This window comes from Protopterus annectens, chromosome 6.part0 (assembly GCF_019279795.1).
Source record: "Protopterus annectens isolate FY-2018-M chromosome 6.part0, PAN1.0, whole genome shotgun sequence".
Taxonomy (NCBI): Eukaryota; Metazoa; Chordata; order Ceratodontiformes; family Protopteridae; genus Protopterus; species Protopterus annectens.
Window position 1 is genome coordinate 802919330 of NC_056737.1, and position 13434 is coordinate 802932763.

The 13434-nt window shown below is 42.3% G+C and overlaps 1 protein-coding gene across 1 annotated transcript in view; it reads right to left on the reverse strand.

Annotated features, from left to right (window-relative positions):
• The window catches only part of CCHR6.PART0H14orf39 (chromosome chr6.part0 C14orf39 homolog), a 744895-nt gene that overhangs the window by 653703 nt on the left and 77758 nt on the right, over positions 1–13434 (reverse strand). The window contains exons 2-3 of the mRNA XM_044073583.1: positions 11791–11845; positions 8720–8776 (exon numbers count right to left, since the gene is read on the reverse strand). Coding sequence (XP_043929518.1) covers positions 8720–8776; positions 11791–11839 — 106 coding nt within the window. The 5' untranslated portion in view covers positions 11840–11845. The remainder of the gene's footprint in view (positions 1–8719; positions 8777–11790; positions 11846–13434) is intronic.

Sequence of the window (13434 nt, forward strand, 5' to 3'; positions counted from 1 at the left end):
AGTTCTCAAGCTAAGCAAGTGCCGAGTCGGAGCCGAGGATCGGCTCCGAACCCATCCAGCAAGAATGAAGGCGAGATTGACAACTTAACATCAACTGTTACTCCTATGGCAGCAGTTGTAAGTGTTATAGTATAGGTGACCCTGGGTTCTAATCCAACTAAGCCCAAACTTTTATGGGTTCAGGGTTGACAAAATGGTTAAGGTGTTCACCTTACAGACACAAGGCACAGGGTTTGATTCTCACCTTTTTGAAGTACAGCTAGGCTTTAAAAGGCCTCCTGAAGTTGTTGGTCTAGTAATCACCTACATACCCTTTCACTATTTTTTAGAATGTCCACAGAGGCTCCTCACTAAAAAGAATACAAGGAGTAATTAAAATGTCCTGTGCAGACCGCCTCATGGTCCTATCCCTGTATTCTGTCTCTTACAGGCTGTAAGGGAGATCTATGCCTGGCATACAGAGCATTGTCAGACCCCACTGTGTTGGACCTCCTGCATATCAGAAAAAACAAACAGCACTAGAATCGCTTGTTCTAAAGACTTAAACTTTGCCTCTGATATAAATAGGACCTGCTGGAGAGAAGAGTATGTATCCCAAAGACTATCCCATCTATGGAACACGCTCCCCATCCATGTGAAGCAGAGTTCCTCCCTAACCCAATTCAAGTGTAACATGGACAATTGGATGGAGAACAGGAAATTCATCCTTGGCTTGGCACCTATGTCTCTAATGGACACAGGCAACCTGTAAAAGATTCATCTCCCAGGCCCCTGATTGTAAATATTTCATCTCCCAAGCCCCTGCTCACACTTATCAAGGGTACCAGAGCTTGTCAGAGATATGGGATGCATGGCTAGGTTTAGAAAAGCCCGTGTGGTAATTAGCCTAGTAAACACCTATGAACCTATGAAGTGGAGAAAGAAAAGAGTATGAGGTGCATAATGGGGAATGGGGTTACCTGACAGCATGGGAAAATTTTATTTGCTGAATGGTCATAATGCCTGTTGTGCAAGTCCATCCAGTTACCAAAGCTGACCCTTTTTATTACATCTTAGTTACTGCAACTAAACTGTGAAGACAAGAATGATGAAAAATACACAACAATTACTGCCTCATACACTTTTAATTTTAATGTTATGTCAAAAATAAGAAGTTATGTACCTACCATAACGTTCCATGTTAGTTGTCTTCTTCTCGCCTTCTTTCTTGCTGGATGGGTTCAGAGCCGATCCTCGGCTCCGACTCGGCCAATACTAAAAGCTCGAGAGCTAATTCCACCGGCTCGAGGCTCCCCTATATCCCACAATGCTAGGCAGTAACTACTCAGATCTCGTTTGGTAGCTATACCAAGCAATATTAGTCTCCAAAAATGGAGTAACAAATTTCAGAAGAAGAAACACAAAGAATTCCGGTCGGTCTGTCCAGGCTTGGGGGAAGGAGGGAGGGACGCAAGAAAGAAGGCGAGAAGAAGACAACTAACATGGAACGTTATGGTAGGTACATAACTTCTTAATGTTAAGTTGTCAATCTCGCCTTCATTCTTGCTGGATGGGACCACGTCCCTAGCACCTCATCCCGGGTGGCCTATCGGAACAGACTCTTGAGAACAGTGGAACCAAAATTGGCACGGCTTCTGGAAACCATGTCCAATTTGTAATGTGAAATGAATGTATGAGGAGAAGCCCATGTGGCTGCTGCACAGATTGAGTCTATTGGCAATCTGTCCTGAAAGGCTATGGATGTAGCTAATGCCCTGGTTGAATGAGCTCTAGGTCTTGAGGGTAATTTTTGATGTCTGATCTCATAGATGAAAGTAATTGTAGAAGTGAGCCATCTAGACAGAGATACTTTGGTAACTGGAAGGCCCAATCTTCCTTCTGCATATGACAGAAACAATTGATCAGATTTCCTGAGTTGTTTAGTTCTGTCTAAGTAATATCTTAGTTGGCGATGAACATCCAAAAAATGCAGCTTTTGCTCTGATCTATTTGAATAGTTAGGAAAAAACGGGAGATCAATAATCTGGTTTAGGTTAATTTGAGAAGAGATTTTTGGTAAAAGGATGGGTTCGTCGAGAGATACTCTGTCTTTGTGAAAAACTAGGTAAGGAGGACGACTGCAGAGGGCTTGGAGTTCTGATACTCTTTTCGCTGAAGTTATAGCTACCAGAAAAAGTGTCTTCCAGGAAAGCAATTTCAGAGAACATGAAGCCGCTGGTTCGAAGGGGGGAAGAATTAAAGACGCCAGAACCAAGTTTAAATCCCATTGAGGCGGAGGGTCTTTGATCGGAGGTTTGAGAAGAAATATACCTCTTAAGAAGGCCTTACAAAGTTTGTGAGCCATAATGCTGGATTCTGAAACACCCACATGAACATTTGAAATGGCAGCCAACTGAACTCTAATGGTTGATGCAGAAGATCCTAAATGAAATAGTTCCGCCAGGAAGTCTAAAATGGACTGGATAGGTGCAGTAAAAGGATCAATGTTTTTCGATGATGCCCAAAGGGAAAAACGTTTCCATTTACTAGTATAAATCTTCGGGTAGAGGATTTATGAGAGGCTATCAATATATCTCGGACCGGCGAGATATTGAGGGAAGCCTGGCTAAGGTAGGAATTGGAGAAACCATGCTGTGAGGTTTAGGGAAGACAGAGATTGGTGCAGCTGATCCGACTGATGGGTAATGAGATCTGGTACTGGGTCCAGATGCCAAGGCTGCTCCAAAAGGTAACGATGAAGAAAGGGGAACCATATCTGTCGAGACCAGTAAGGGGCAATGAGGATCATAGTCACTCTCAAGGCGATGGCTTTCTGAATTAGTTGAGGTATCAGTGGAAAGGGGAAAGGCATACAGAAGTCCCGGGCCAATCGTGGACTAGAGCGTCTCTGGTGGGAAGGCCTGGTAACGGGAAGAGCGTGAAGAAGTCTTGACACTTGCTGTTTTGGGGAGTAGCAAAAAGATCGCAGCAAGGATGGCCCCATCTTAGAAATACCTCTTCTAGAACTGATGTCTTTAGAGACCACTCGTGTGGCATGAGAATTGCTCTGCTCAACCTGTCTGCAATGACGTTGGATTTCCCGGGGATATGCGTCGCTATCAGAAAACGTTGAGAAGAGATCGCCCATTGCCAAAGTCTGAGTGCTTCTCGACATAAAGGGTATGATCTGGTTCCGCCTTGTTTGTTGATGTACCACACCACGGACATGTTGTCCGTTTGGATTGCAATAGTCCCTTTGGGAAGAGAGTCGTGAAAGGCTTGCAACGCTAAAAGCACTGCTCTCATCTCTAGGACATTTATGTGCAAGTGGCACTCGAAGGGTTGCCACGTGCCCTGGACTGTCCTGCCCTGATAATGCCCCCCCCACCCGATCAGGGAGGCATCTGTTGTCAACGTGGCAACTGGAGGGGAGAGAGTGAAGGGTCTTCCTTGGAGAAGTTGAGGTGACGTGACCCACCAAGATAGTTGATTCTTGCATACTTGAGTTATCAGTATGGTATGGGACATTGGGAGTCGTTGAAAGGACCATTGGGTAAAGAGCATCCACTGGAGGATCCTCATGTAAAAGCGAGCTAAGGGAGAAGGGGAATAGCTGCTGCCATGAGTCCTAGTACCTTTAACACTAATCTGGCTTTGACTTTGACCAATTGCAACAGAAGGGATACTTGGTTCCGAATGTCTAAAACCCTCTGCTCTGTGAGTGTTGCTGAAAGAGTTTGTGTATCTAATTTGGCGCCTATGAAAGTAATAGACTGACAAGGCGACAAGGCAGATTTTTCGAAATTTATTGAGATGCCTAGAGCTTGACAGGTTTGCATGGTGAAATTCCTGGATAGTAGAAGCTGATGCCTGGTGGTGGCCGTAAGGAGCCAATCGTCCAGATATGGAAACACCTGGAATCCCTGGCGCCTCAAGTGAGCCGTGACCACTGCCATGCATTTGGTGAACACTCGGGGGGCTGTAGTGAGACCAAAGGGCAGGGCTCTGAACTGGTAGTGACTGGCTCCCAGCCTGAAGCGGAGATATCTCCTGGAGCGTCGGTTCATTTTGATGTGGTAGTACGCATCCTGAAGATCTATCGAGCACATCCAATTGTCCTGACCCAAGAAGGGTAGGATGGACTGTAGCGTGACCATCCAGAATTTTGTTTTCTTGACAAACTTGTTTAAGTGACTGAGATCTAGAATGGGCCTCCAGTCCCGTTTTTGGTACCAAAAGAATTTGGAGTAGATTCGGATCCTTGCTGGTCTGCTGGGACTGGTTGGATGACTCTTTTTAATAGCAGCTTTGAGACTTCCAATGCTGCTTTTTCCCTTAGACCGGGTGGAACATCTGGAAGGGATTTTTTTGGTTGAGTTGGAATGTGAATAAAGGGAATTTTGTAACCCTCGGATATGATCGACTGTACCCATTTGTCTTGAGTTAGGGAAAGCCAGGCTTCTGGGTACAGTGATAATCTTCCCCCGACTGCCTCCGAAGGTGGACAGCCGGGCAGCCCCTCAGGGGTGCTGAAAGGGTTTGTCAGAGAACACCTCTCTGCTACCCTGGTTTTGTGGACCTCCTCTGCCTCTGGGGCGGCGTCTAGTATTATTCCCCCCTCTGCCTCTAGAGGGGAATCGGCCTTGTGCGTCAGATGAGACTCCCTGAGATTGTTTCCGGAACCACATCTTCCCTCCCCTCTGACCTTTGGGATAGGGTCTAGAAGGGGTGGAAAAACGGACTCCTACGGCAGAGAGAGTCTTACCTTCCACCTCGCACCTGGTCAATGTATCCTTCACCTGTGGACCAAACAAAGATGATCCGTCAAAGGGGGAATTGGTGAAGGACGCCTTGAAAGGGTCCGCAAAGTTGCACAGACGCATCCAGGCGTGCCTTCGTAAGGCAATGCCTGTGCCTGCAGATCTACTCGCTCCATCTGCTGCGTATGAAACCAGTCGCATGGAGGAGTTCACAATTGAATTTAGGGTTGCCAACTGGGAGTTCATAGTGTCTTTGAACCCCTCAGCTGTAGGATCCTTCATCAGTTCACCCATATCCTTGAGTAAATCTCTTTGGAGACGAGTGAAGTGGCATAAGTAGTTCAGCGACCGCATAGAAAAGGTCGCTGACGAAAACATCCGCTTGCCGTATCTGTCCATGGTCCTAGATTCTTTATTAGGAGGATGGACAGGAACAGAAGGATCAGCTAATTCCTTCTTTGTGGCCGCAGCCACCACCATGGCATCAACCGGGACACCTTTGGATAGAAACTGTTTGTCTGAGGGAGCAGTGATAAATTTGGATGGTCTTCTAGGGGTGGGTTCCACTGAGTCAGGAGCCGTCCAAGCCTTCCTTGCCACCACTTCCATAAGGGGGTCAAAGGGAGGGGACACCCAGGAGGTAGAAGGGTGAGAACCAAACGCCTCAAGATACACTGACTCATCCTCCGAAGGGTTAAGGGCTGGCCAATTTCCCCTCTGTTTGAGTATTTCTAGGATGTCCGCAAAGGAGACATCCTCAGAGGGGGAACGGGGGGACCCTTCGGATTCCTCCAAGTCAGTGTCAGAGGTGATAGACTCAGGGGAGTCAATGTGCTTCCTCTTGCACTGCCTCTTCCTAGGGGGATCTCCTGCAGGGTCAGGAGAGACCTCGGAAGAGGAGGAAAATCCCAATGGGGAAACTTGAGGAGTTGGTTCTCTACGGTGTGAGACAAGGGGGTGAGCAGAAAATCTCCGCAGGCACTGTAGTAGGAGGAGCTGAGGGAACCGACTGCGGGGCAGAACCCGGTTCTAGCACGCTCCGCATGACCTCGAAGGCATCCCTATCAGACAAGGTCCGAGGCCCTTGCTCCGAAGAGACAAGGACCCCTCCCGGCACCGACAGAGACGGCTCCGAAGCCGATGTCGGAGCCGAACTCACCAGCGCCGAAGCCCCGAGAGGGAGAGCGGGGTCGGACAGGGTCCGATGCCACTCGCCCCCTCGGAGCCGACGAGGGAAGCCCGGCGCCGAGATCCCTCCAAAGAGGAGACCGGAGCAGACGACGGAGCCGAAAAAGATGGTATCGGATCCGACGCACCGACAGTGATGGCTCCAACAAGCCCTGGCTCCGAACTCGAAGGAGTCGGAGGAGGAATGTAATGAGGGACAGGAATAGCCAACGACTGATGAGTCGGGCTATGGAGCATTTGGGCCAGTGCCTCGGACTTAAGAAGTCTACTCACCACCCTCTGCAAATCATGGTCTGACAACCTGGAAGACCGAGAGGAATGTGATTTCTGACTCCGCTCCGAAAGTAGAGGAGATCCTGGTGCAGAGTGTACAGAACCAATTGAGGGGGACCTGGATCTCTTTCTGTGAAATGGCACCGATAATGGTATCGGAGCCGATGGGGACTTACTAGCTTTGGCTCCAGCCGGAGCCGAAGTAATAGTAAGAGTAGATCCTATAGAAGGGGATCTCGATCTCTTTTTAGAATGTGGCTCCGATAGTATCGGAGCCGATGAAGACTTAACAGCCTCGGCTCCAGCCGGAGCCGAGGTAATAGTTTGAAGCCCAAAAACATCGGCTCCGGCCGGAGCCTGCTTCGACATTACTACAGTCGACTCAGGAGCAGGAGTCGACTGTTTTGAAGCCTTCGAAGGTTTTCCCGAACTAGACTGAGTCGGGGGGCCTTCAGGCTTTAACAAACCCCTTAGAATGAGTTTGTTCTTGCGCTCCTGCAGGACTCGAGGGCTGAAACCATGGCAGACAGCACATGAGTCCTGCAGGTGCACAGGCCCCAGGCAATACACACAAGAAGTGTGACCGTCTGTCAGAGACATTTTCTGACAGCACGAGTCACACTTCTTGAAGCCTGAGACCTTTTCCTTAGACATTGTAGGGAAAGTGCCTGACAACAGCAAAAAAACACCACAGACACACCCTGTATAAAAGAGTTATTTTAAATTTAGCTAACAATCAACTATTAACTAAAGGCTAAAAAGCCACAGACACACACACACAAGCCCTTACTGACAAAAAAGAAAACTAAACTAGTCACTGAAGGACTGGGGGAAGGGAAGGGCCGAAGGCCTACAAGATAAGGGGAGAAGGTAAAGGACTCGACAAAAAGGGGTCGAGAGATCTAAATTTAAATTAAACTAAAAGGGCTAAGATATGAACAACAAAAAGGGGGTTTTAGAAGTACCTGAAAGGTAAAAGTTAAACTAACCTGCCTGAGCCGGTAGAAGAGCACCTCGCCAGCTATAGCGGCAAACGAGATCTGGGTAGTTACCGCCTAGCATTGTGGGATATAGGGGAGCCTCGAGCCGGTGGAATTAGCTCTCGAGCTTTTATTATTGGCCGAGTCGGAGCCGAGGATCGGCTCCGAACCCATCCAGCAAGAATGAAGGCGAGATTGACAACTTAACATTATACGTTAATGTAAAAAAATGCAAATTGTGGGAAAAACTATTCAAAAGAATATATGTGATGCATAATGCTTGTAACTGGGATTATGTTCATATGGTTTCTCATATATATATATATATATATATATATATATATATATATATATATATATATACACACACACACACACACACACACACACACACACACACAGGAGTCCACTTCTTTAACTCGAAATACTGAAATCCCGAATTTCAGTATTTTGAGTAGAGAAGTTTTCGAAACTGCACTATTTTGAATCTTGGTTTACGGATACTTTGTTGGGTTTACATTGGTACGTTATTTAGTGTGTGTTGTGACTTTAAGGGTTGTGTGGTATGGTGGGTGATGTTAATATCTATACGGAGATTGAGGTAGGTATTTAGATTTTAAGGGTTTTAGTGTTAATGTGTTAATATGTAGTTGTTGTTGGGAGCTGTAGAAGTAGGTTGGGGTAGGTGGGCAATAGTCTATGTGTGTGAGTGCTGAATGTGATGAGTTCTGTACATGTGTAGTGTGTGTTTGTGTGTATTAGTGACCTTACATGTGACTGTCTGCAGTGGGAGTGTAGAGTAAGTGAGGGAAGGTGTGTTCTATTTTGTTCAGGTTAGTGTGACCTCGGAGTTGAGATATATATATATATATATATATATATATACACATATACACACACACACACAAGTAGCAGGGGTGTGGGGTGCAGGGGGGTTTGCCCCCCTGCAAAAACATGTGGTGGTGTTGTTGGTTTTGTGTTGGTAGTGCTTGTGTTGTTTTGGGGGGAGGGTTATGCATTTATTTGTGTTTTCTTAGGTTTGATGTTGTGAGTGTTCGTGATTGTGGTGTTTCTTGATTTTGAGGGTTCAACATACTCAACATGCTGAAATTCGGGGTTTCAGTATTTCGAGTTAAAGAAGTGGACCCATACATATATATCTATATATACAAACATATATATATATATATATATATATATATATATATATATATATATATATATATATATACATATACATATATATATACATATATATATATATATATATATATACACACACACAGACATACATATATACATATATATATATATATATATATATATATATATATATATATATATATACATATAACACATATACTTTTGCTTATGTTTTAAGTGATAATTCAATAAATTTGTTAAAAATATATAAAGTACTGTGCACACTACTAATGCTTCTAGTAGTCTGCTATTTTAATAAGAGTAAGTATGCATTATTAATGCAATAAACGACAGTAAACAAATAGTAAACAAAGTTGTTTTCTAGTAAATACTCACTTTGAATCTGTTCCTTCTCATGTTTAAATGTCTGTGAGTCTTTCTCCAGATGGAAAGCTGCAGCAAACAAAAGAAAGAAAAAAATATGCTTCCTCATTTGTCTAATTTTAAAATGCTGTCCAGAGCAAAACTGCAACACAACTGACAATATTTTAGACAATAAACATCACAGCCAAACTCTCCCTCCAGACATATAAAGTATAGTTGAGTAAGGAAAATTATCTTAACAGAAGATGTTGAAATGATCGCTGCTGCATTAGCTTAAGATATATGGGTTATAGCCTGCAAAACATATAACAGCCAGCTTCCAAAGCTTCAGGGCACCTTCCACACATCCAAATCATTAGGCAGCTGGAAATTAACTGACTAAAAAGTCAGGTTTAGGTGCCAGGCCCTTAAGAGATTTCATGCCAACAGAAAGAGGGAAGCTACGCCCTGAGAAAGTATTGCTAGGGAAAGAAAAAAATACATGTCCACACCCTGGCATTCAAAAAATTTGCAAAAATAAGAGGGGTGGAGGGAGGGAGTGGCTACTGCAGCAGTGATCATTTGAATATCTACTGCTATAGTATGTACTGTACAATTTCTTCATATTGATTTTAGCTACAGTAGCCTAACCTATATGAGTAGATTACCATAACTTAGAACAACTGCAAGGTGGAAGGGAAATGGTCCAAGATCCTCTGGAGAATGGTCCTAGCAAAGTCTGTCTTGTACCTGTAAAAGAAATCTAGTTTATAGTGTTGTGTTAAAGTATGCATAGAGGACCAAGTTTCTGCTTCTAGAATATGTTTAGAGTTCAGTCTTTTCCAGAAAGCCATAGATGAAGCCAAGACCATGGTAGAATAAGCCTTGACCAAGCCTGGAATAGCTTTCTTGTGGTGGGAATAACAATAATAGCCTGAGACAACCATTTGGAAATAGTTTTGATTTGACACAGGTTGTCCCTTCTTTTTACCTTCACAAGAAATGAACAAGCAATTGGACATTCTGAAAGCTTTCACTCTGTCAAGCTAGTACCTCAGATGTCTTTGGGCATCCAATGTATGAAGAAAGAGAGACCTGGATTACAAAAAATTTGATGTTGCCACCAAGTGATTTCCCTTTTCAGAAATCCCAGAACTGGCATTTGAAAAGACACTGGGTGTTGATGCTGGGACCAAAGAGGCTTCAGATTCCACTGTATCTTTCTCATGTGGAGTCTTGCCAGGGGTATCATGAGAATCATAGAAGTCAGACCCAAAATTCTGCAGTATTCCCTTACAGTGACCCAAGTCTCAGTGGAAAACCTTAGAAATATATTTAAATATAGATCTATTTTTTTCCTGTGAAAGAAAATCTCTTTGTACTGAGGTGTCTAAGCAGGCACCCTGGAAACAAAATACTATGCGATGGAGTCAAAACAGACTTTTGAATGTTCTCTTGGAATCCCAGGTTTAGTAGAAAATCTCTTACTCATGTGAATGATTTCTGAAACTTTCAAAAAGACTCTGCAAAGATAAGCAAGTCATTTAAATATGGAAAAATGTGGCTACCTTGTAGGCTGCAATGGACTAGGACAGAAGTTAGACACATTGTGAACACTTGTGGAGCAGTGGATAGCCCAAAGGGCAAACAACAGACCTGATAATGTGATCCAGACACACAAAAAACTTAAGAAATGCCTGAAATCTGGAAAGACAGGAATGTGATGATGTGCATCTTATAAATGCAAGGTTACTAAAAAAACTCATAAGGAAGGAGGGTTAACAGGTTGTGAAGTGAAAACATTTTGAACTTGGGCATTATCACAAACTGATGCAGGATAGAAAGACCCAAAACTGGTCTCCATGAATTTTCTTTATTCTGCACTAAAACATTCTTGAATAAAATTCCCCAATTGAGAAGGAGGAATCACTTCTATTAGCTCCTGAGATAGCATATGATGTAGGATCGGAAGGGAAGCCAAGGAGGGCTAGATTGTTCAGGAGTTTTTAATGGTGCTAATTTGTATCTGTCTAATTCAGAAAGAATTAAGGTTAGGTACTGCTCCTGCAGGAACAAATAGGGGAGTATTGCTGTCACTTTTTACCAGGGATAGTATGGAATTTATGAAGTGTGAGTTAAATTGGAAGGCTGTGCTCTCTGTGGTATTTATGGTGGTAGGAGCTGGAGTTGTGGACTGACTGGATTTTAGGAGTTGTTTTATAGCTCCCCAAAAATTTGGGGGATTGTTTTGGTGTTTTTGCTGGATTATGATGTAGTGTAACTTTTGCCACTCTTGATTTATTTTTTGGCTAGTTTTTTTTTTTTTTGTCGAAGGGAAGCTTGGTTTTTGGTCTTTTGATGTTGGGACCAGGCTCTATGTCTCTGTTTGAGGAGATGCTTGGTGTCTTAGTTAGATATTGTATTTTGACAGTTGGGCCTAAACCTGCACTCTGTAGCCCTTGAGATGTTCAACAGTATTTGAAAACCTGCATAACTTTTGCATGAAGGTTTATGTGACCCTGAAAAACAGAAATATTACAAAGCATTCAAAAAGCAACTTGTAAACAATTGTTCAAAACACATTTAAGAATATCAGCATATACCAAGTTACGAAAAAGATCTGTAATCTCAACCAATGAGAACAGCAAAATATTTTTTACAGGCAAATAATGAAATAACAGTTTAATCAGTAAAATTAAGGCCACCTGAACATTGCTTGATGCAGTGTACTCAATGCCCACCACATGGACAAGGTTTCATTCTTAAACAGCAATGTAGTCATAAACAAATATGCCAATGAATATGTTTAGTCATTTTTTTAATTATCAATATTTATTATTATTATATTATCAATATTTTTGATTTTGAGACATTTCATGTCATCTTACAGGAAATATTTCATACCTCACAGCATATTCATAAAAACGAAGAAAAAAAAAGAAAGAAAGGAAAAAAAAACAAAAATCTGTTAGACAGTATAATTAAATAGTGTGTTACATATCACCACTACCAGCAACACAGTATCAAATTTTGTTTTCTGTATTTACAGCAAAATCATAAAAAAAGAAAATCAGTTATATGCTCACTGTGTAAAAAAATCTTACCAAACTGAAGGAGAAGCTTATCCAAACTACACAGAAGATCAGAGTCCATTTTATACTGAAAAAGAAAAAAGTATATTGCTAAATATTATTTGCCAAAGTGAAATGTATAAAAGCTGTTTCCATACATCAAACAGAATCACTTTTAACCAATTTCTTTTTTCCTGTGTGTGTGTGTGTGTGTGTGTGTGTGTGTGTGTATATATATAAACACACACATATATATATATATATATATATATATATATATATATATATAGATATAGATATATATATATATATATATCTATATAGATCTACGTCACTAGGTTGATACACCACAATGTCGACAACAAGAAAAATGACCACAGAAGGTTGACATCGGAAATGCCAACAATAAACTACAGATATGCAAGTAAAATCCTTGCAGCATGCAACCAACAAAAAACAAAATAACATATTTTTTTTTCAGGAGGGCAAGCCCCCTGTATCCCCTACACCCCTGCTAATTATATAACTCCAAGATCACACAATCCCAGGGGAAAGAGAATGTCACTCTTGCACAATTATCAGCTTTTGCATATGTCAACCTTTTGCACTTGATATTCTTGCTGTTGACATTGTTGTGTGTCAACCTAGTGAGGTGTTACCTTGGAAGTCACGTGGGCTTCAGCAGTCAATCACATCAATATAACTCAGTCCTCTATATTTCTACACTGTTGGATCATGCAGCTAATCTCTAAGAAAATAATTCCACCTACAAAAGACTACTTCCAGTAATCACGATCATACATGTTACCCCTAGTCTACACACAGCTGCATCAAATATGTAAGACTCTATTAATCTACTGTAATAAAGAGTAACAGACTAAAAGTTGCCCCTCGTGGGTTCAAATCAATAAAACTTGTCATAATGGCAAAACTTGACTTTTCCAAATTTTTTAGAGAAACAGTAAAATCTATAGTACCATTGAAACAGCTTGCATTTGACTACTTTATTTTTATTAATATTTTGTTGACCTGGGAAATTCCACCTGGCCTATGGCCTATTTTCAGGGAAGACCTGTGGTGGCATTAATACTGCTTACAGAAAATTTGGCCAGGGCACCAGGGAAATTCTCTAGCATAATCATATCACTACCCTCTCCTCTCTATCAGCACATGCTTTACAACTGCAGACTAGTGGTGCACTCATCGCACAGTCTAGAATTATCTTCAGTCTCATGCAGCAGCACTGCAAAAAAAAAAAAAAAACTTCACCAAGATTAAAAAATTAAACTCTTAAACAAACATGCAGCATTTAAACAAAAAAGAACATCATGAAACCCTTCTCATTACACTAAAGGAAAAACTGCACTGGAAAAAGAGTCTTAACAACTTGTGATAAACAGTATGTGCCTATTAAGAATCAAAACACCATTCTCCGTACAGCAAGCCACACTCTGTCAAGTTTTGGGCAAGTGACCTTTCCCTCCTACCGCATCAGAAGGTTCTCCCTGAACACTAGGTTGGAAAACTAAGAAGTCATCTCCTGAAACAATTAAAACCATAAAGTACCTTGTTAAAAGTGGAACTACTGGAATCAGCTGTACACTCCCACCTTCTGTTTTGATTAGGGCCTTCTGAATCAACAGCATGGGGATGTATATAAAGGAGGTCTCTTTTTCG